At 44.3% G+C, this 23,934-nt stretch overlaps 1 protein-coding gene across 1 annotated transcript in view; it reads right to left on the reverse strand.

Annotated features, from left to right (window-relative positions):
* KLHL29 (kelch like family member 29) overlaps positions 1-23,934 on the reverse strand; it is a 729,019-nt gene that overhangs the window by 450,466 nt on the left and 254,619 nt on the right. Inside the window, exon 2 of the mRNA XM_086926271.1 lies at positions 1,664-1,811. Within this exon, the coding sequence (XP_086782397.1) occupies positions 1,664-1,811 (148 nt within the window). The remainder of the gene's footprint in view (positions 1-1,663; positions 1,812-23,934) is intronic.

Here is a 23,934-nt window from a genome sequence, read left to right on the forward strand (position 1 = left end):
ACACCTCAGTTGTATGGAATCACACCTAGCTGGAACACACACTTTGGGCGTAAAAACTATGAGAGGGTAGCAATCTGCCTCATCCTCCTTAGTGTTTACCTTCTCGTGACTCAATTTCATACTGAAATTACAACTGTTTACTGTTTTATTAAGTGTTTGCTTTGGCTAGCTAACTTTCAAAATGGAAGGATACAACTGGTGTTTGAACTCTTAGTACAGGTGGAGCAACAACATTCTTCCCTGTCTCCCCCAGGTCCAGAATTCCCCAACTATCATTCTATTTGGTCGGATGAGTGATTTCCAAAATGACTTTGGGACCTGGGTCATTGCCACTACAAACACTATTTTTCCAGCGGGGTCCCTTCTGCTATTTCTGTTATGATTGTGTGCCCCTTAAAAATATCATTGCTTACCAATATGTCCACACCATGCCTACCAAGCTTTTGGCTTGGCTCTTTCCCCTTTGTAGACTTACTATAGACTTGGAATCACAACACTTTCTCCTCTAGACTTCTCTTTATTCAGACTTCACTTAAGTTCTGGGCTTTTATGACTTCTGTGTCTCTCTCCACCCCAGCAGCTTCAATGCATGGCTTTATGGCCCCAGTACGCTTTTGACTCTCCTAGATGTGCAAGACGTCTGAGTAATAAATAAAATAAGTTCTTCTATAGTAAAATAAAGTAACATTGATGGTCGACTTTCAGTATATCCCATTAATTCAGCTGGGGGTTAGAACTTTAGTGATTCTGTATGCGGTGCACAAATGGTAGATGTTTATAGAATTTTAGTACCCAGTTTATAGTTAAGTGATAATAGATCATACTCAGATTTCCGGAATTCCAAAAGCAAAACCATTGGTGTAATTTTTCACTATCTTGCTAGTGGAGTCTTCTACTGATGCAGTTCTTTCTCCGGAAAACGAGAGGCTTTTGATTACCTCTTATCTTTAATTCAGGATCAGTGTGCCTCGGAGACATCAAATAGGAAAAAGATGTTCTAAATTTGTTAAGCACAAACTAATGCAGTAGTTGTTTGGCTAGTGCATCTGTTGCAAGAATATTGCATTCTAACGTGAATGTCCCATATGAGTTAATGCCCAATGTCTATTAATGACATTCCTCTGGCAAAAGAAGTTTAGTGAATAACTGAATTTAGAAGCCACCTCGTTTACTTTGTTTTAAATAAACTTGGTGACTTGAGCTCCCCATTTTAGTATAAGTGGGAATCTTAGCTGTGTTTGGCGAAACATTACATAGTTCCACTCTTAGTGGTGCGTTTTGAGGTAAAGAATGGCTTCTATATTACTTAGATCTCAAAAATGCATATACTACATCTGTCATTGGTATTCTTAGATGCCTATTGATGTACTATTAATTAATTTCCTATTCTCCCTAACCCAAAAGGTTATAAACAATCATAAGTACATTTGGATAACCAACACCAGCTCTAAACATAACCACTATAAATAAATAGCTATAAATCAGTCAACTATTTAACAGATTTACACTAACATCTGGAACTCGAATTAGGTTGACCAATAGTTTCACTCATGCAAGTGTAGATGAAATGTGATCCTGAGCAGTCGTTTGTGGGGTGGAGTAAGATAACCATTTCACTTCGAACACATTTCCATTGCAGAAGTCTAGATTGATTGAGACTTACTTGAGTTTCCATTCTCCCTCAATTGTTTCAATGGTGGCTCCTCTGTGTCCCAGGGAGTGGACTGATTTACAGGGGTTTGTCCCCACCTCACACTTGTCGCCAGAAGCTGCCCTTGAGATTGTTGCTCCATTTTGGAAAGAATAGGAGTCTGTTGGAAAAAAGAATGAAAAGACATCAGAATTTTTATTTTTTTCTAATTTTAGAGCAACTGCTCTATTCATTTTCAACTATCAGCAATTACTACAGTCAGGTGTGTGAGGGAATTAAGCCTTTTAAATTCAATAATCAAATGGAAAGACGTCAATGGTACATTAGGCCATTTGTCACAGCAGGTGGAAAAAAATCAAAGTTCTGGTTTATTTACCGCCTTTCAGAAAACTGCCCTTTGGTGCATCATAAATAAAACAGTAAAACATGATAATTTATAATCACAGAGTGCTTAAATACTGGACCGAGAAATATTGACCAATTTGTGAGGACTGATCTTTAAGCAAAGTCAAATGACAGGGAGAAGTTGAAACTCATGCAAATATAAAATTGTGGGTTTAAAGTGCGGGCTTAGAATGAAAAATGCCAAAAGCAGTGTGGTGGCTGGTATTGTGACATAGTAATCAGAAGGTCTAGCTTGTATTAGTGAGGGGTTCCTGGACAACGCTATTAAATTAAAACCCTGAAATGTTAAATAGTTTGATAAAAAATGAAATTTGTCTCCAAGTGACCCAAGAGATGCTTTGACTTATATATGGAGTTATAGCCCTGGTTCGACTGTGTGTGAGAGGACATATTCAATATTGGCTTGGATCGGAGTTGGGGCCTAAATCAAGAAGTCTCCAAGGGACGTACTTGAGGCAGATGGGATATTTGGTGGATTTAGTGCACATTGAAAATATGGGCATTAAAAGAATAGGGGTCTAGAATTAAAATACAACTGAAATGAACACAAACACAAATGTTACCTCCTTTCCTTTTTTGAACCAAAGTTGCATTTACATTTCTCAAGATGGAAAATGTAACTTTAAAGATCTGTTTTAGGATTAATTCAAGTTATCAACCAAACATAAGTGTTCACGGATGTGAGGTATTTAGTCTGGAGGCCAGTGGTTACCAGGCAGTATCTGTTGTGGGTAGTGTAAAATACCACAGACTTACCAAGTTTTAAGGTATCCAAAGCAATACCGAGTTACTCACTTTGAAAACTTGACTCTCTTTGATTAGCTAGATCAATAGTCAACGTTGAATCATGGAAGAGGTAATAGGTTTGCAATTCAAATACATATGCCATAGCATTTACTCAAAAGAAACTTCTATGTCCAGGCAGAACTAAAGATCTGTACAACGAATAGCACTTGATCTACATATAAGTTGCCTAGGATACTTAAATGATGATCAACCAAAAAGATGGTTTGTTCACCTTCTGGAGCTAATATGCAATCCTAAATATGTTCATGGTGTTTGTACTGCAAAGCGCTATACTGAGCACAACTACGGTCCTAAAGACAATGTTATTCTCTGGAGGATGTGTCTGCAGTCAAAGACGTAAACAATTCCCTTCCAATCAACCTCAACAGCATAGTCGAGGAGAAACTACCATGCAAGGCACTGCAGCCATGATCCTCATCTTTCTCCCCTATCTCAGACACAAATCTACTTCTAACTTCAAACCCTCAAACCATTTTTTTGACTCCATTCCAGGCTTCATCACCAAATCCTTAGCGAACCTGATACTTCCCCTATGGGCAACCCTGGTAAGTTTGGTAAGTTTCACCCTTGAACAGGGCTTGTTTCTAGACTGGCTAAAAGTGGCTCAGATCACTTCTAAAAAACATTCACTGGACCCTGATTACTTTATCAACTTCCAACACGTTTTTTTCTCTGCCTCTACAAGGCAAGGTGAGTGAAAGCTGCATAGTCTCCCAACTGTAGCACAACATCCATGCAAACAACCTCCTTGACACCCTTCAATTCGGAATCCATCAGGGCCACAGCAGACTGTGGACGATGCCCTCCGCTTCCTCAACACCAGAAATTTCTGTCCTCATGTGTTCTTTGATCGCTCTGCTGAATTTGACACGATAAGCCACCAGGCTTTATTAGGTACCCTAAAGCAGTGAATGGGGCTGGAAGGTGTAGTCCTAAATAGGTTTACTTCATACGTAATGAACCGCTCTTAAATCATAAAAATCGGAAACGTGGTCTCAACGCCAGTTTGTATGCAGCACGGGGTTGCCTAAGGTTTAATTCTTTCTCCAACCCTCTTCAACCTCTCTCTTGAACCCTTTTGTTCAATCCTTAGGAACTCAAGTCCTCTTCCACCTGTACAATGACAACACCCAAAATAACTTGAAGATTTCATCCCCAGATTACTTTATCCTCTTATCCAACACCCTGAAAAGAAGCAAATCATGGATGGTACCCTCCTACCTCCTTAAACACAGCGAAAATAGAATTTCTTCTCTCTCTCTCCAAAGAAAGCAAACCCATTAATTCAAGACTGAGTGAAACTCCTCCTCAACTAGGAGGCCCATCCATCCATTACTTAGTTTCACCCTCAACAGACATCTTAACCTGAAGAGCCATATCTCATTCGTGGCTAAGAGTTCCTGGTTCCAGCTAAGGCTGCTATGGGGAATCTGGCACCTCACCCCAGAGCAGGACCTAAAATCAGTTGTCTAGGTGCTTGCTTTCTTTAAACAGGACTACAGAACCGCACTTATATCAGGCATCCCGAAAGTCCACCCGAGACCACTCAGAGTGGTCCTTCATGCGGCAGCCAGCCTTGTGAATGAGCACAAGAAATTTGATAAAATCACCCCTATCCTACGCTCCCATACAGTGGCTCCCATAAAGACGAGAGCTCAATTTAAAACTGCTGGCACCACTCATTAAGCACTTCACTCCTCTTCATACCTAACTGAGAAACTGAAAAGGTCAGGCCCCAAACACGACTCCAGAAGCTCTCAATCTCTTCTTCTGGAACCTCTAACCTTCAACCAAGAGCACTGCATGAACCAATCCTTCTCCAGAAACTCCCTACCTCTGAGCCACTGTCTGATGTCATGTCATGACCCCTTCAAAAAGACCTCAAAGTTCTACTTTTTAAACAACACTTAAGCTAAACCCTCCTGCCATCTCACTTCCCCGGTGGGTGCATCTCCACCTCACCCGGCACAAACTACTGCTGAACATCTTATGGACAGTGTCCATCCCATTGGCTGTTTTGAATTGCTGAGCTATTAATATGGGTATTGCTCATTATCTCCCATGAGGGGTAACCTGAAACTTAGCCTTCCAAGGGTGTATTTTTGTATTTTCCTTTATTAATTTATTGTTTTCATCTCTGTTGTAAAGCGCTCTGAGGCCTCTGGGCCAAGTCCACACCACATAAAATCACAAACATAAACAGTTTCTCTTACTACGGTGCCTGACTAATGGTGCAAGGTGCTAAAATATATGAAGTCAGGCAAGACATATCTGGCCTTTGTCATTTTTTCTCAGTGACTCATGGGGCAAGGAGAGACAACTTAGTGACTTGTAAACAAGGCATCTACGAATCTATCACAAACCACACATGTTTAAACTGCCAAAATACCACTTTCCAAAACTGAATTGTGATAATGACCAAACAACAAATATGGTTTTAGAGTATCAAAGAGGACCACCAATTTCTGATGCTATCAGAGACCATAAACCTGAACTGAGTTTAATGGGACAACAGTCACTGCCTCATCTTGTCTCCAAAGTCCTCACAAACAGGAGGTGCTGGGAATAAGTGGCCTAGAACCTTCACTAGTTTCCTGTTGACTACCTACCTAGAGGGCTTACATTGTAAATGTTGGTTCAAGATGCCAAATTGGGACATCCAGTTTTCTTCCAAGGCCTTCACAAATTGAATTTGCATTTGGGGAATGGAAGGCACCAGATGCACAAGGAAAATGTTGAAGGTAGAATGCATTTCCTAAGTGGAGAGTGCACCATTTTTAGAAAGTCCTTCGTAGAAAAAAATCAGGAGAGGCCACAAATGACAGCTGGATGTGAATTGTACCACACTGATCCAAATCCCATAGAGGTGTTACTGTTAAGCCTTTTTATGTGTATATCTGCAGGAATATCTGTCATATAGTAGAACAAGGTGTGATTTTGTGTTCAGCAATGGCTTCGAAATGAATGTATACTGCAACCAGACACAATAGAGATGTGAAATAGATATGGGGTCTATGGGAGTCCCTTTAGCTGCTATACTTGAAATACTTATGCAAAAGAATAAAATTCAATTGCACATGAACCGCACATGTAAGACCAAAACACGCACACTACGCTATATAGCTGTGCAGAAAAGTGAAGGGCCACCTTTCTGGGGGACAGCAGGGATATTACTTGTAGAGGTTCAGTCAATAAGGATACAGGTAACAACACCTGTGTCCCTTACTAGAACCCTAGCTGTTCAAACCCCCCCATCTCCTCACAATCTGAAACCTCATTTGGGCTTGCAAATGTCAGGTCTACTGGGGAAAATCACAAGGTCAGCTAGAAAGTCAAACAAAAGAGCTGAGTAGCAGAGCCATCTAATGTGAGAGCACTTCAGACGATAAAGGCTGCACATTGTGGTCTCTGCTACTGCACAAGAGCACTGACCACCACAAAATAAAATAGAGAGGGATAGCACACCTTACAATACAGAGCAAAATAGGTACCATTTATCATCCTTTATCATCCCTTCCACAGCAAGAAGTAAACTACCCAAATAAAAGAGGAGTGAGGAAATACACGATGTGTCTGATATCACAACATTTTTGAATGATGTGTTGTGTTGAGTTATGGTCACGAGGGCTCTGTATTAGAACGTTCGGGAGCAGAACTCCAAACAATGGTCAGTTGCAGCAGCTGTTCACAGCGGGACAAGGAGGAGGAAGCAACGTTTGTTGTCTCTCGAATTTGTTTGCTTTACTAGTAAATTTACAATAAACCATATTCAGAAGATTTCACCTGCTTGCAGTGTCTTTCCTCATTAGCGCTGATGCAGCTTTAGCCTTAAACAGTTGATGCGGGTATTTGCAACCAAGTGCGAATTTGGAGTGAGTTTGTACTGATCAGAGCTCAGTTGGTTACTAGATGCTACAATAAGAACATTCAAGAACACTTGTTAACATGCATGTACCTGTCTTGAGGAAACCATTGGGACAGCCAACAGAATCCAAGATTCCAAAGAATATCTGAATGAAATTAATAAAACTTCAACTGAAAGTCTTGATGTAGTTAAAAACAAGAAACCAGGATTCTTTAAACAGTGGTTCACAGAAGAAAGTTAAAGTATCAGGTGATTCCATGTGGTGCAGGTGGGGGTCAAAAACTCATTTTGCAACTTTTAAACATTGCCCAGTGCTAGACAAAGAATGTAACACATGTGGTGGCATGAATCATTTTGCAAAAGTATGTAGAAATTTTAAAAATGTAAAGTTAATTCTGTAATGGAAGGAGAGTTGGATCAACTAGGAAATGATATGAGAAATATGGTGGTGTGTGTGAAAGTACACAAGAAAGATGTTCCCTGTTGCAAAGATCCTATTGAAAATGTGTTGTCAATGGAACTAAGATTGCTTTGTTAAATTATGATTCAGCTTCCAAAATCACTATAATTTAGAAACAAACTTTGTTGGAGAATGAGTTATGGAGGAACATTTACCCCTAGGTGTTATTCACGGAAACTACAATGGAATCCAGATCGATCTTCAAGGGAATTTTGAAACATCTATACAAGACATTTTACGGTGGCATCATCTAGGGTGTTTGGACCTTCAATTGAGTCCTGGATGTTACCCTCAAATGTTGTGTAAGTGAAGTGGATGAACCTAATACGTCTTTCATGAGAATGGATTACATTTTACAGCATTATGAAGATATTTTTCCAGAGAAATTGGGTACAGTAAGCAACATAAAATTAAAAAAAGGGACACTACCTGTCAAACAAATTATGTAGTGTTCCATTGCGCATTAAAAAAAGAGTTAACTGAATTGATGGAGAATTTATGTCAATGAACTATCTATGAGCATAGATTTAAGGTCTTAAGTAAGGCAAAATGGGTTGATGAGCATCCCTTTTCCAAGATTGATGAGTTGATTGTTTCATTATGTGGTGTGTCTATATTCTCCAAATTTGACATGCTTTCAGCATATCATCAGCTGGTTCTCAGTAAGAAATCCAAGTATTTGTCGGCTTTTTCTACTCCAGATGATGCTTTTCAGATTGTAGAGTACCATTTGGGTTGGCATCAGTGGCTGCCACTTCTCAGAGACTGATTTTAAGATTTGCTGTGTGGTATTCCTAAAGTTTTTGTATTTCAAGATGATATGTCAGTCCATAAAGATGCATTTGAACACAATTACAGGCTGGGTAAAGTTTTAAAAGCCATGACAAATAGAGGTTTGAAATTGAGGAAGAAAAACTGTGTTTTTGGAGTTAAAGAGGTTGAATACTTGGGGCATGTGGTGTCCTGTAAAGGAATTGCACCCAGACCAGGTTTACTCAGAGCTATAGTTAATGTAGCCAAACCTAAAGATCATGATGATCTACGTGCATTTATGGGCATGTGCGAATTTTACGTAAGGTTTATTCTAAATTTTGCCACAGTTGCAGAAACTTTGTTGAGATTACTAAAGAAGAGTGCCAAGTTTGTTTGGGGTCTGGTGCAGCAAAATTCTTTTGAGATTATCAAGAAGAAACTTAGCGATGCTCCTTTTCGGAGTCCTTTTCTACCAGGGGGTAAAATGTTCATTACAGTAGATGTCAGCAATTTTGGAGTTGGTGCAGTGTTAACACAAGAGTATGCAGGCAAAGAGGGCAGTATTGCATTTGCGTCATGCTCTTTGAAACCTCAAAAAAGATTGTACTCCATCATAGAATGTGAAATGTTACCCAGCACTTGGGCTGTGGAAAGATTTAAATGCTATATTTGGTGTACAGCATTTTGCTATGAGGACGGATACCAAACCACTGATTCCCATTTTGAATAATTCCAATGCTAAGACCAATAAAGCTACAGCCAGACTGGTTAGACTCAGTTTAAACTTTTGGAGGATCATTGTGAGGTCCAGAAACCAGCACTTTCCCTGATGACGGGAAACTCACAGAAGTCAAGCCCTTCCTCAAGAAGTTTCCCGCAGACCAGACGGACCTAAAAAAATGATGGACCCATCTAGCTCCTCCCCTTCACACCCAAAGTCACTGGGAAGATCGTCAACATCCAGTGCACAAACTTCATCGAAGCTAACTGTAGAAAAATAGACATATTGATGTACATAAGCAACGTTCATTTCCCTTTTCCCACTCCTCTTCCTGCGCATATCCTAAATACCGTAAAGCATTTAACTACATCCTATTGCCGGCAAAGGCCTGTACCCGTGTATACATGACAGCCATTTTAGGCACCCTGGCCCTTTTTACCCGCCTAAGATTAGAATCACTGGCTCCCCTTCCGCGTGTATTCAAAGTCTCTCTCTCCCTCGCATGCATGAACCATGAAGCCCTCTCCCTCTGCACGACCCCGCTGTGAAAGGCAACTCTCCCCCTTGACTCGCACAAAGCCCCCTATTCCATCTTGGAGAGGCATCCTTTGCCTTAGCAGACATAGCCCTCCCCCAGCTGCACCTGACTGCCCCCCCCCCCGGCTCCCCCCCCCGCTCTCATGTACGGGTCATAAGATCTCTCTCGCTCTCTGTGTGACTCTGTCCTTGTGTCCACCCTGGCTACCCTCCCTTCTCCTCACGTAAACAAGTCATAAACCCTCTTCTTACGCAGAGCCCTGTCCTTGAGGGTCACGGCCGCGCCTGACCAGCACCTCCTTCCCTTCCATGAATGCCCCTCTGTTGACAAGCCTTCCCTCCGCACTCAATTGTCCACGCGGCATTAATACCACTCCTTTGATGACCCTTTTCCCCCGAGTCCGGCTGACCACATATGTCCGAGGCCATCGCCTGAGCCAGGAGATACCATTTACTGCCCTTATTGTATGAAGTCACTCCTCTTCAAAGGATCCTCTATTGGTCTTAGCCACCCCCACCCCTTGGGCTATGATCAGGCGTACACATCCTGCAAAACACTCAGTTGCGTGATTGACCTCCCCTCTTATCAGCAGGTCAAGGGCCCCCATTGTGAATGTATGTGGGTAGGATCACCACGAGGATTATGGGGATGTCTTTCCTTTTGCGTCACACCGACCTGATTGTGTTATCATGTGTTCTGTAGAGTATAAAAAGCCAGAGTCTCAGCTCACTTGTTAGAGCACCTCCCGAAAGACACTGTGTTTCGTGTCCGAAATGACTGGCTCTCCTCATGAGTTATAAACTCTGTTCTTGATTCCTGCTTCCAGCGCCCGTCTCTTTATTTTGGTAATTACTCAACATGGGAACCAAGGCGGTTTGCGCCAGCAGCCTGGGCATCGATAGGAAGATGGTTTGCATTTTTTCACAATTGGCGTCCCAACGCGGGGCCCATCAGTGACATAGGGTTCGGTAAGAGAGATCCAGACGAAGAAGTGAACGTCTAAATGATCGGGGCATGCCTGCCTTGAGAGGGCCCTCGCCCGGCGGCCGATCGATAGAACTTCACCAATTCTGAACGGACCTCTCTTCAAGTGACCTATTGTCCTGACTGGAATCCCACAGGAATGCTACATGGAGTAAGAGAACGATCGGGCGCCGGAGGAGGAAGTCGAAGAACTATCCGTATGGTCCGGTCCGGGTAAGATTAAGTAGGGTGTTTTTACGCCTGATTGGTAGGGTGGCTCTGTCCACCTGATTGGTTGATTGTTTGTATTGAAAACCGGTATTTGTATACTGGCATTGTTGGTATTGGTTCATTTAGCTCTGAGGGCTACTTGACATATTGGTTCTCTTTTGAGAACGAGACATTCTCTGTTTGCAAACAGCGGCGAATAGGAACGTCGTCCCTCTTTGCAGATAGAGAAGGGTAGGTAATGTAGACTTTTGTCCCCGGTATTAAGCCGTCATGCCTACCTTTCTCCCCACTGAATTGTTTGAAGTCGATTGATAACCGATTGTTGTCCTTTGGGAATTGTTTGAAGTCGGTTGATAGTCGATGGTTGTTCTTTTGAGATCTTCCCTGTCTACAAACTGAGACGAGTAGAAATATTCTGTCTTCCTTTTTGGATAGCGAAGGGCAGGTAATGCAGACTTTTGTCCCCGTTGTAATCCGTCATGCCTGTTTTTCTCCCCACTGATTGATTGAAAACCTGGACATTGTTGTTCCAGGCATTGTTTCGTTTGAGGTATTTTCCGCCTGCAAACAACGTGGAATAGAGATATTCTATCTAGTCTTTGCAAGCAGAAAAGGGTAGGTTATGCCCCTTTGTGAATTCGTCAGTCCTACCCACTCCCCACTGGTTGGTTATTGTGGGGTAGCTCGCATGGTCCGCCCAGGAGACTACTCTTATGGAGGACATATGCTCTCTACTCATGGGCCATTTAGTAGAAATAGACCGACTGGTCCGTCCAGGAGGCTACCCTGGTAAATGGAAGTACATCGCTCGGTCCGTCCAGGATGATACCCTAATGAAGGAATATATGTTCCCCTTTTGATCGATAATCTCGTTCCACCCCGGACCATTTATCGGAGGGGACTCGTCTGGTCCGTCCAGATGTACCACCCCCCCCAGTGAAAAGGACACATAAAAATATGAAGTGATCACCGTTCCCTACTAACAGAAAGCTTTAGCTCGAAACACGCTAAGGAAGAGAAAGAAAAATAAAAAGGAAATCAGGCTAAGTCAGTAACCCCCTGATGAGCTTTTGACTTCACTAAGAATAAGAAACATTAGAGATAGTTCGTAACAAGAAATATAAAATGGCGAAAAGTTTGACAGCAAAAATAGCCACGGGGCAGCTAGGCTTCACTGCCTGTTCCTGCTCCCAACATGCCTGCCTCATTGCCCGCCACGCCCAAATAACGGTCACATGAAATAGAAACAATCAAATAGATACCTACCCCCAGTCCGGAAAACTCCCGAAGTGCAGCAGGTCTGCAGTTACGCCCATCCGGAAGGCGAGGCCTCGAGGTACGAGGGTCCCGCCTGACCACGATTGGGAGGAGATGATGTTGGGCAGGCGGTCCAAAGAATGGCAGAGTCCTCTCCTTCTCTCCTCTTCCGCTGCCCTGCAGGCCACGGGGGGGGGGCTGTCTTGCCTCAGCCACCGACCACCCCCCCCCCTTCTGTCTCTCGCCTGGTCTGACCCACGAAGAAGGCAGAAGCCGAAGGCGAGAACGGCGGCGAATCAAGTAGTCCCGCCACATTTCGAATTCGCCGCATGCCATCGCCTGTTTGTCAAAGGCCGAAGCCAAGGCGAAAACGGCAGCAAATCAAGTAGTCCTGCCACATGCCAAATTCACCGCATGCCGCCGCCTGCATAGGCACAGGTAGTCCCGCCACATGTCAAGGAAAAAGGGGGGGGGGGGCTGTCTTGCCTCAGCCGCCGACCACCCCCCCCCCATCATCAATGGCTGGCATGGCCGATATCGAAGACGACGGAGCCGAGGAACGGCGCGGGGTCGCTGGAAGGGGGAGGCGGCGCGAACGACCCTCCCCCACCTCCCTCCAGGTGGAGGCTTCCAGCGACACCCCAATACTCTTACTTAAAGAGGGTCAACATCATAAAGCGGTCTTCTGCCCAGGACGGGCACTCGCTCCATATCGCCTCTCCTCGACCTTGAAGATTCTATAAGAGCCGGGGGGCCCCCGACCCCCTGCATGGGTGCCCCCGCCCCCTTCACCGGGAACCACGACATCGGTGCAACTCCTGCCGGCACCAGCCTCGGATTAGAAATGGCTAAAATGCAGCCACGGCACAGACTTGTTCAGTTCCGGAGGAACACCAGGATGACCCGGTAGGAAAATTGTTGCCGCCCTTCCCACTCTTTGACTCATGGTCCATATTGTTAGACTGTTAACCTTATAGCACAAAAATTTTTTGAAGTCCCAACGGAAGGCTCAGGGCCAGCCATGCAAGACTAGAGACATCCTGACTGTGCTGGAACTCGCCTGACCCCACCCAAAAATGGCGCCGACACAAAATGAGAGTTTTTGAATGAACTTTATTGTACCATGACCTTGCAACTTTTTAACCCCGAGATATATATATATAACGTTTTGGATAATGAAAGTAGATATGAAGGATATTGAGCATGTGCTTGGACAATGAATTGACTTAGGGTGGGTACCGATTATGAGTTGGAAAATGAATTGGTGTAATTTAGATAAAGAATGAGTATTGGATAATGAATTATGAATTGATTAATAATGAATTTTTGACATGCACCATGTCTGCTCTGTAAGGTAATTTCAATACGATTTTATTTGCACTGCTGCACTTTATGAAATGAACTGCTACCAATTCTGTTTATTAAAAGTATTTTGAAGGAGAAAGCATGGTCGTTGCAGTTGCATTAATAAGTTTTGTAATGCCTTACTACTGCGAGCGAAGATTAAGTATGATGATGGATGTAGATCAAAAGAGATCAGATATTTGGCAGCTACCTTATGTACCACAAGCAACCGGAAAAGTGTTTTCAGATACCCTTAAAAATGACACCACAGAAAATGCCTTCTGACCGTCACCCTTGCACCCGATAAAGACGGTTACGACCAGGTAGCTCATGTGGATACTCAGATCGTCAATGATTATCTATATGACACCACTGGTCCCTCTGGGCTGAAATGCCGAAGGGGCAAGGGAATGCGGTACGAGGAGATAGGGCGAGTATATGGTAGGTAAAACATTTTCGAACTACTGCATGATGATGTGCTTTGAATGCTGCCCCCCCTACCCCTTCTTTTCCTCCCTTCTGCAGGTCACGTCAGAACGTCGACTGAAGTATGGAAGAGCGACGGTCGGACCACCGACGAAGAAGGGAAAAGGGGAAATCTGTGTTTAGTCGTTATAACAGATAAACTTTTTAAAGACGTAGGCTTAACATGACTGTTCCTCCTTAGGACATAGCGACTGAGAGGATGGACTGACATAAAAACTGGACAAGTACTGAATGAGGAAAAATTGACTAGAAATGACGTGCTAAATAATGTAACTGGACGTTTGACTAGGTAGGGAAAGGACAAAGACAAAATTATACAGGTAAGGGTTGCCACGGCACCTCCCGTCTAGGAAGTTAGAAATATTGCTGATGTTCAAAATGCACTACCCCCTTTTCTCACACTCTCATAGATATAGCCAAGCTGCCCGACTGTTCTCCCGATCAATGCTTGCCGTTGCCTCAGCCTGGAGAACTTCCCACCACAGGAGGGAACAGAAAAAATGGCTTAACATCCAACCATGGGTAACTAGCACGACCAGGTTAATCACTGATCGACCAGCAGAGGTGTGAGTATTGGTAATTGGGAACGCTCGCAGGCGTGACCAGCGAGAAGGGAAAGGGGGGAAGGGTAGAAAGAGCAAGCACATAGATAAAACAGGATAGCAAAGATACGTAGGATATACGGATAAAAACAGATGTTGTAGGCTAACAATTGTTTCCTGTCTTGTCGTGAATGTCTTATATATGTGTAATACATGTGCCGTCCTCCCTGTCTGAGTTTGTGTATAATGTACGGATTTATGTCTTCCCTCTGTCTGTATCTGCATGTTACCTAACCTTTGCTGTTCCGTGTTGTGAGCGCACTAAATGACCTATTTTTGTACACGTCTCTCTCTCTCTCTCTCTCTCTCTCTCCCTACATGTCATACGTGTACCGCATGGCTCGTTTAGATTGCTGGCGACTCTCACTCTCTATGAGAGTCTGCCTATTCTCTCTCTTTCATTTGTAAAATTGTGCCCCACCGGCATCAGTCTGATTTGATATATATTAAACGCAAAGGTGTTCAGCGAAAATTGGCCGAAACCTAAAATAATTGTATCTCGCCATATTACTGCCTCTCCTTTCTGCAAAAATGAATGAACTTGAATTGGCTGAGAAGGAAAGGACAGGTAAGACGACTAAAGTCCCCCAAATCTGGCCACTTATAGGGGAACTGTATGTCAATGGCACCTTATGTCTGTTCTTCAGAGGCGAACGCCAACGACCAGATTGAACTCCCAACGCCCGGATTGCCCCACCCCATTTTTCGGTAAACCCCGATTGCTGTCCCGAATATAAACTTGATACACATGAGTAGTTGTTGACCCTCGAGAAGACCCTGTTTTGCCTGGCTCTCGATAATAGCACCCCCTCCCTGTTCAAAAGGGATAGCCAGTCCTGATGGGAAATGTTCTGTAAAAATGCTGAAAATGATGTAATGCACAGTTGATGGGAACCTCACTTGGTTTATAAATAAGACGATGAATAGACCTGCCATGAGCCCAGTAGGAATACTGACACGTGCACTGCTTGGTAATGGACCTCTGACTATGACCGATGAGCGTATAATTGAGGGAGGAATTCAGCATGCATAGATATCTTCTTTTGCCATTTCACTGAAACATTGTCTTGTACCTATTCAAAGATTCACGATCACCGAAGGAGATGGGTCGGAAGTGACGTACAGCCTGGCTGCGGATCTTGGGACTCGTGTGACCTCGACCAAAGGTGGAGCCGTAGAAAAACAGGATACGGGACGAGACCGCAATTTCAACGTGGAAAATGAAAAACGGTGGGCCGCCTTGAAGCCCTCCGTCTGCTGAACCCACGCGTGCCTGGAGTCTCCGTCCCCCTTCTTTGGGCCCGATTGACGGGCCTGCCTGCTTGTTATCCTTTGCTCCCTTGGTCCCTTTTGCGTGTCCCAGGAACTCTGACCCAGCTCCACCCTCTCCCCTATCGACTATTTGAACAACACACACCCTCTTCTCCACGTGACTTTTTGCCAAAAGGAACGAACTGCATTCCACTGGGAATGGGGTGCTGCCATAGAACTGTGGGCGCCGAGCATAAGGCGCCGCCAACCGGATTGTTTAGGGAACAGGACTGTGGTCTAACAGCAGAAGACTGACCGCACCCTGCAACGCGAAAGGATAGAACAGAGCTGGACCCATAGCTCCACCGCCGGTGCTCAACAGCGCCAACGAAAGTACTTGGACTAGAGCCTACCAGTGATGGCTCACTGACAAAAAGACACTGGGACGAAGAAATATTGTATTTAAGCTGAATTCCGCTCTCATCAACCTGGTCAAAACTGTTCATTGGTTACATTTTTAGTCAGAGACATTTATGCTATGTGGTGCTTTGAAATGATAGGAACTCGACAAATGCAATCTCCTATGTGCTGTATTCTGCCAAACACATCAACTGTCCATGATTATATACCATATGCTAATATTGACAATGCTAATTCTGCGACCGTCCCTGTTTATATGTACCATCATCGATCACGAAAATGAACTTTTGCTATGTAAAAAGGGGCGACTGTAGAAAAATAGACATATTGATGTACATAAGCAACGTTCATTTCCCTTTTCCCACTCCTCTTCCTGCGCATATCCTAAATACCGTAAAGCATTTAACTACATCCTATTGCCGGCAAAGGCCTGTACCCGTGTATACATGACAGCCATTTTAGGCACCCTGGCCCTTTTTACCCGCCTAAGATTAGAATCACTGGCTCCCCTTCCGCGTGTATTCAAAGTCTCTCTCTCCCTCGCATGCATGAACCATGAAGCCCTCTCCCTCTGCACGACCCCGCTGTGAAAGGCAACTCTCCCCCTTGACTCGCACAAAGCCCCCTATTCCATCTTGGAGAGGCATCCTTTGCCTTAGCAGACATAGCCCTCCCCCAGCTGCACCTGACTGCCCCCCCCCCCCGGCTCCCCCCCCCCGCTCTCATGTACGGGTCATAAGATCTCTCTCGCTCTCTGTGTGACTCTGTCCTTGTGTCCACCCTGGCTACCCTCCCTTCTCCTCACGTAAACAAGTCATAAACCCTCTTCTTACGCAGAGCCCTGTCCTTGAGGGTCACGGCCGCGCCTGACCAGCACCTCCTTCCCTTCCATGAATGCCCCTCTGTTGACAAGCCTTCCCTCCGCACTCAATTGTCCACGCGGCATTAATACCACTCCTTTGATGACCCTTTTCCCCCGAGTCCGGCTGACCACATATGTCCGAGGCCATCGCCTGAGCCAGGAGATACCATTTACTGCCCTTATTGTATGAAGTCACTCCTCTTCAAAGGATCCTCTATTGGTCTTAGCCACCCCCACCCCTTGGGCTATGATCAGGCGTACACATCCTGCAAAACACTCAGTTGCGTGATTGACCTCCCCTCTTATCAGCAGGTCAAGGGCCCCCATTGTGAATGTATGTGGGTAGGATCACCACGAGGATTATGGGGATGTCTTTCCTTTTGCGTCACACCGACCTGATTGTGTTATCATGTGTTCTGTAGAGTATAAAAAGCCAGAGTCTCAGCTCACTTGTTAGAGCACCTCCCGAAAGACACTGTGTTTCGTGTCCGAAATGACTGGCTCTCCTCATGAGTAATAAACTCTGTTCTTGATTCCTGCTTCCAGCGCCCGTCTCTTTATTTTGGTAATTACTCAACATGGGAACCAAGGCGGTTTGCGCCAGCAGCCTGGGCATCGATAGGAAGATGGTTTGCATTTTTTCACATAACTCCATCCTCAACTCCCCCCAATCCAATTCTTCAGCAACCATAACACCGAGAGCACCTTCCTAGCTGCCACACACAACATCTGCACTCTCTTCGACCAGGGCCACATGGCGACTCTCATCCTACTCGACCTCTCTGCAACCTTCAATATCGTCTCCCACCACACTCTTCCCGCCAGACTCCATGATGCCGGCATACAGGGATCTGATCTCGACTGGAGCTGCTCATTCCTCACCGACTGAACCCAAAGAATCAGACTCCTGCCTTTTCTCTCCGTACCCACAGAGATCAGCTGCGGAGTACCCCAAGGTTCATTGCTCAGCCCCACACTCTTCAACATCTACATGGCCCCCTCGTCACCATTGTCAGACAACATGGACTCAGCATAGTTACCTACACCGACGACACCCAGCTTATCCTCTCCCTCCCTAAGGAACCTGACACCACCAGACTCAGCTTCCAGGAAGGACTGAAAGACGTTGCATCCTGGATGAGCAGCAGCTGTCCTTGTCCTCAGATCTACCCCCACCACATGGGTCAACACCATGTGGCCCACTGCTCTCGGCAACCCATCCAGAGACCACACCTGCAACCTCTGCATCATACTAGACTCCTCCCTCACCATGACCCGACAGATCTACGCTGTCTCCTCAACATGCTTCAACATCCTCTGCAAGCCCTTAAACACCTTGACTGCTAAGGCAATTCCCGCTGGGTGCTGAGCTTATTTGAATACCACTGTTTCATGACTAGCTCAGCTCGTCATAAGTACACGACCAGTGTACTGCATGACGAGCTGAGCTCGTCACGAGCAGCGAAGGGGTTAAATGGAGTCCCCCCGAATCCAGAAAGACCGTCACCCACGCACTCATAACCAACAGACTGGATTACGGAAACGCCCTCAACGACAGAATCAACAAATCCCTGCTCTGAAAACTCCAGACCATCCAGAAAAACGCCACCAGACTTGCCCGTGGCATCCCATGACAAGACCACATAACGCAGCACCTACAAAACCTCCACTGGCTCCCCATCGAGAGGAGAGTACATTTCAAGCTACTCACGCACGCCTACAAGTCGCTCCTCAACACCGGACCCCAAAACCTCAATGAAAGAGTCTCCTTCTGCACCAAAGAGAAGCCTCTGCTCCCTTGCTCTCGTCCTTGCCAAAACCTCGCGCATCCAAAGATCCAGAACGGCAAAGACCTGAAACAAACTCCAGCTCAGCATCAGAAGTTCCCTCACTCTACAAGCTTTCAGGAACAACCACAAGGCCTGGCTCTTTGGGCGAGACGGAGTTGCACGGTCCCCCCATCCCCTAGCGCCTTCAGACTGCTACAGGTTAGTAGCGTGCTTCACAAATCCCTGATTGATTGACTGAGGTAGAACACAACCCGGGGGAAGAACAAGAAGGCAGGTTATCTTTCATGTCTTCCAGTTCCATAGGAATTTGATGCAAACAACCAAATTGAAAAGAAAGAAGAGGATGTAGAATGTTTGGTTGCAAATATCTGTTGGTCAAATATAGAATGTGTGTCCGAGCAAGAGGGGAAGAGTGCTTTGAAGGAAGATAGCATTTTTAAGGAAGTGAATGTGACATGTGGTTGGCCTAGGTAGAAGAATTTGTACTGGGCTTTAATGAATTTTTGGAAAATCCAATATGAGTGGTCAGTGTAGGGCAATTTTGTTTTTCTGACTGAAAAAATTGTGCCACTGTCCAATTTTATAAATAAGTTACTTGCTTTCAGTCTTGAAGGGCCTTTAGGCATAACGTCTACTAAAAAAGATTAAGGGTTCTGTACTGGTGCTAGGTATGGACAGGAACGTTGAATAATGGGTGTCCAAATTGTCAACAAATAGATAAAGGACTTACAACAAGAGTACAACCTATGACTGTCATTTATTCACCTAAAAGGTGTGTGGGGAAGAATTGCCACTGATTTTGTAAGACCATTTTACACTTTACCAGCCCAACACAAATATCCCATTGTTTTAGTAGACTATATCTCAAAACAGTTGTAGGTTAGATTTGTAAAAGAAATGCACACAAAAAGAGTTTTTACTTTTTTGACTGATATTTGTGCCAGATAAGGTTGTTCAGCCAAACTTATGTCAGACAATGGAGTACAGTTTACCTCAAAAGAAATGTTGGAATTAATAAATGGGGCAGGAAATAAACACAAACATTGTAGTTTATATCACCCACAAGTGAATGGTCTAGTAGAACAAATGAATAGAATGGTTGTTGAGTGTGTACAAGGGGAATCTTTTAGGGATGTTGACATTGAGGATGGTGTTAGAGCTATGCATTGGACACCCTGCAACACACCTAACAAAGGAACAGAGATCACTCCTTTTTGTGCTTCAAGGGGAATGAAACCTTTTGATTTTCTCAAACCAGCATGGCTGTCCAGATCTAATGTTTAGGTAGATAATGTTTTGCCAGATAGTCTGGGAGGAGGATGGTTCAGAAGGATTAAGTTTCCAAGTGTAGTCAGAGTAAAGCCAGATTTGATTCTATCAGATGTGCGAAGAAATTGCAGGTCAAGAAAAGCGATTGAGTAAGGATGAAGTTACCCAAGGTCAACATGAGGAAAGCGGGAGTGAGGTTCAGTCAGCGTCATAAAAACCAGGAGGTTAGTGGAAATTCCAGTGCACTAAAATTAGAACATGGTCAATTGTGGAATTGTAGTAGAATAGCGTAAATCAGTATAGAATGTGCCAGGATGTTACTAGTGCCTACATTCTATGCATATGAGTGCATTCAGAGGGATGATAGTAGTGAATATTCTTTAGATACAGCGGATGTCTCAGCCAGGCTTACAAATCAATGCAGACTACACTGATTCAAGTTCATACTAGCTATATTCCAGAACTATGACTGATGCTTTATTCAATGCAGCTGTGTTATCCTCAGTTTTAGCTCTTTAGTTATAAAATGGTAATATGGATGTTCCTAGGTCATTACTGTTATATTATGTTGATATGGCTATTCTTTTCTTTTTGGCTTTCAAATGTATGATTTTCTAGTATAATAAATTTGTTTTAAAGTTTTTTTAATTTAGTCTGGTAAAAGGGCTCTTGGGTTTAAAATGGTGGAGGTTTGTTGTGTTGAGTTATGTTCACAAGGACTCTGTATTGGAATCTTCGTGAGCAGAACTCCAAACAAGTCAGTTGTGGCAGTTGGTCACAGCGGAACTAGGATGATGCTGGGACGTTTGTGGTCTCCAGTATTTGTATGCTGTACTAGTATATTTACAATAAAACTAATTCAGAAGATTCACCTGCTTGCAGTGTCTTTCATCATGATGCCCAAAGCGTCAAGATCCTGAGTTAACGGTCTCTATTTGCAAGAAATTAAGTTCTTCTCAGATGAGAGGGAACATGGCGGACGACATGCAGTGCCGGCCGTGAGCTCCAGTACACGGGGAGAAGAATGAGCGAATAATGAGTGAGAAACTAACCTGTGCCTGTGAGTGGGTGGGTGGGTGGCGATCTCGTCCGAACCTCGTTCGGACCGGGGGAGTGCTGCTGCTGTTTGGATCGGCAGTTTGTTGTTGGCTGCTTGGGCTGCACTCGCACCTTGCGGGGGAGACCTCTCTCACTGGTTTCGTCATGGCGTCTCAGCTGTGGTGTTGCGTGGCGTGTGAGAGGAGGCGGGGGGGTTAGAGGAGCTTGCCGTCGCTGTCAGAGCTTGGCCGGGGCTATTGTGGTGGGCTAGATTGTGTTTTTCGGGCACCGTGAAGGGGCCGACTATACCAGCAGATTGCTGGCATCATAGAAGACGGCGCCTCAGCCGAATTACAGCGTGTGGGCGGAGACAGCTAGTCAGCTCAGTCAAGGCCGGCGCGCTGCCGCAAGAATAGGTTTTAGAAGCGGCGGAGCAAGAGAGTGCTGTTTCATTTGTGCTGAGTGTAGTTCACCCAATTTCGGAAGACTTACGCGCCATTCTGTTGATGAAACCCAGAGAGGAAGGGAAAACTACCAATTCTCCTCAGAACCTCTGATGACTCCAGTAAGAGGGGGGAAAGAGCACAAACCTAAATCCAAAAAGGCCTTGAAAGTGCACGATGGCATACCTGATAGCACTAATGATATATACACTTTAAGGAGCAGGGAGGTAAAAATTCAAAATACTGTATTACTGCTGTCTCCCCAAAAAGAGCAGAACAAGGGTGGACCCAGCTGTACTCAATCTGTCCCCCTAGATAAAGAAATAAAGGGCTCCTTGATAGCCAGACAGACACCGGAATCCCGGTTGGAGGCAGGGAAAAAGCGAAACAGGAAAAACTTTGATTGTGTCAAAATCACACCTTCACTTCGTTCATACTTTAACCCCTTCCAGGCTCATGACGAGCTGGGCTCGTCATGGAGTAGCCTCCTCCCAGGCTGATGACGAGCCCAGCTCGTCATGAAGCATGGGATTTTGAAAATCTCAGCACAGCAGGGAAATATGCTGAGCAGCCATGGGGTTAAAGTTCAGACTCAAATTGTACATTTAACCCCTCCGCTTTCCTTTAAAACAGCACCTAACAATGCATCTGCATCCGTGTCGTTATTTGCATCTGTACCCTTAGCCGAGACCCAAAAGCCGGATCTCATGGTCCCCATTCAAGTTATGGATGGTACTGGTCGATTGGTACTACTAAAGGTATGGACAGTGTGGACAGTGCTTTGGGTCGGGAAAATAGGTTTGGCCCCCTTGCGGCTATAGTAGAAACCGAAGTAGGTGCACAAGCACAAGCTGAGACTCATCCAGCTGACAACACTAACGAGTCTTTGAAAGTAACTCCGGTAGCTCCTGTAATGGTGATAACATCAGACCAGCTAGAACATCCCACCCAACCAGGCATAGAGAAACTAATATATACTCTATTTAGAAGTTAGAGAAAAGTTTGCCATTTCAGAGACAAACCAACAAAAGATTCAATATACCTGTGAAGCACTAGAAAACAGGATCAATAGCTTGATGGACAGAGTAGGAGTAATTGAAAACTCTTTGGAAGAATTCTAAAAAAAGTTGATGTGCATAAGGACGAAATCGCTAAACTAAAAGAAAACGATAAAGAACTGCGGAATAAGCTGGAGTTCCTTGAAAACAATGCCAGAACAAATAACATTAAGATTTTGAATGTCCCAGAGGGTTTGGAAGGGGAGAACATAAAGGGGTTTATAATTAAACTTCTGAAAGAATTTAATATGGATATTGACAAGCTTGCTCTAGAAGAGGATATCCAGAGAGTTCACCGAGATCCCTATCTCAAGAGACCAGGGGAAAAAACCCAGGAAAATTCTGATTAACTTTAAATCTTATTATCTGAAAGAGAACATTTTATCAGGAGGGCTTAAAGCAAATATATATAAGAAGGGGGAAGGGTCTTTTAAAGTGAGATCAGATATTTCTCGCGCAACTAAAGACAAACAATGGGAGATGGGGAAGTATATTCCAGAGCTGAGAGGATTGGGTGCCACTGCCAATCTGTGTTTCCCAGCCTCCCTCAAGGTGATGTGGGATAACAAAATGCATAATTTCAGGGAACCAACCGAAGTCTGCAAATTAATCGAACAAATTAAGGCAAATCTAAAAAAGCACTATATTTCTTCCTGGTGTACTGGTGCTCAAAACGGAGGTAATCTACCCAGATACCTCTAGTAGTAGTTGGAGGGTTCCCTGGGGTGGGAAAGTGGGAGGGGAAAGGGGGTCCACTGGCAAAGTATAAAATCTAAACAAAAAAATGACTTCATTGCACGTATAGGGTGGTGGAGCACAATGGCAAAAAAAGAAAAAAACTCATTAGTCAAAATTATTTAGACAGAACCTGGCACAGTTCAGCTCTTTTAAAGAGCTACAAACACCTGAATAACACTAAATACTTGGAGTCATATGGCCAATTTAGATAGATCAAAAAAATTAAACATTTTATCATGGAACCTCAACGGTCTTAGAGTAGCCCGAAGGAGAAAAAAGATTCTAGAGTTTTTTACACTTTTGGATAGCAAAGTGATTATAATACAAGAGTCTCACCTACTAAGATGAGTGGTCTGTGATACTTAAATCACAAAAATGGGTAGAACATTATCTGTGTACCACCCAGACCTGTTCGACCAAGGGAATTGCATTACTTTTTTAAAATTCTATTCAAGCTCTTCTGGGGGAATCGCGGGCTGACGCTCTTGGTAGATGGGCAATAGCTACATTTAAAATACTGGGGTCGTGGCTGACCTTCGTGGGGTATTATGGACCCAATATAGAGGATCCTGCTCCCCTGCAAACTCTATTGCTGCATTTGATAGACATCAAGAACCCCATTATACTTGTTGGCGATTTTAACATGGTTTTAGATTTAACCCTAGACACTACATCTAAACGAAGTATGGTGACTCATGAGATGAGGAGTATCCTAAAACAACTAATGTCTGATCTAGGCCTCATGAATATATGGAGGTTGACGAGAGCCAAGGCTGGGACAGATGGGGGAGCTTTTACTTTTCATAACAAAAAGTATGCCCATAGGTCTAGGATTGATTTTTTTCTTGTTGAGAACGATATTAGTAAAATTACACATAAAATAACTCACGCCCCAGAACATTTCTACGATCACTCAGCTGTCATTCTAGAGGTTACGTTAAAGATAAGGCCACTCTCTAGTAGGTGGACAGTAAATAGATCT

The sequence above is a fragment of the Lissotriton vulgaris genome, chromosome 6 (assembly GCF_964263255.1).
Source record: "Lissotriton vulgaris chromosome 6, aLisVul1.2, whole genome shotgun sequence".
NCBI classification, from domain to species: domain Eukaryota; kingdom Metazoa; phylum Chordata; class Amphibia; order Caudata; family Salamandridae; genus Lissotriton; species Lissotriton vulgaris.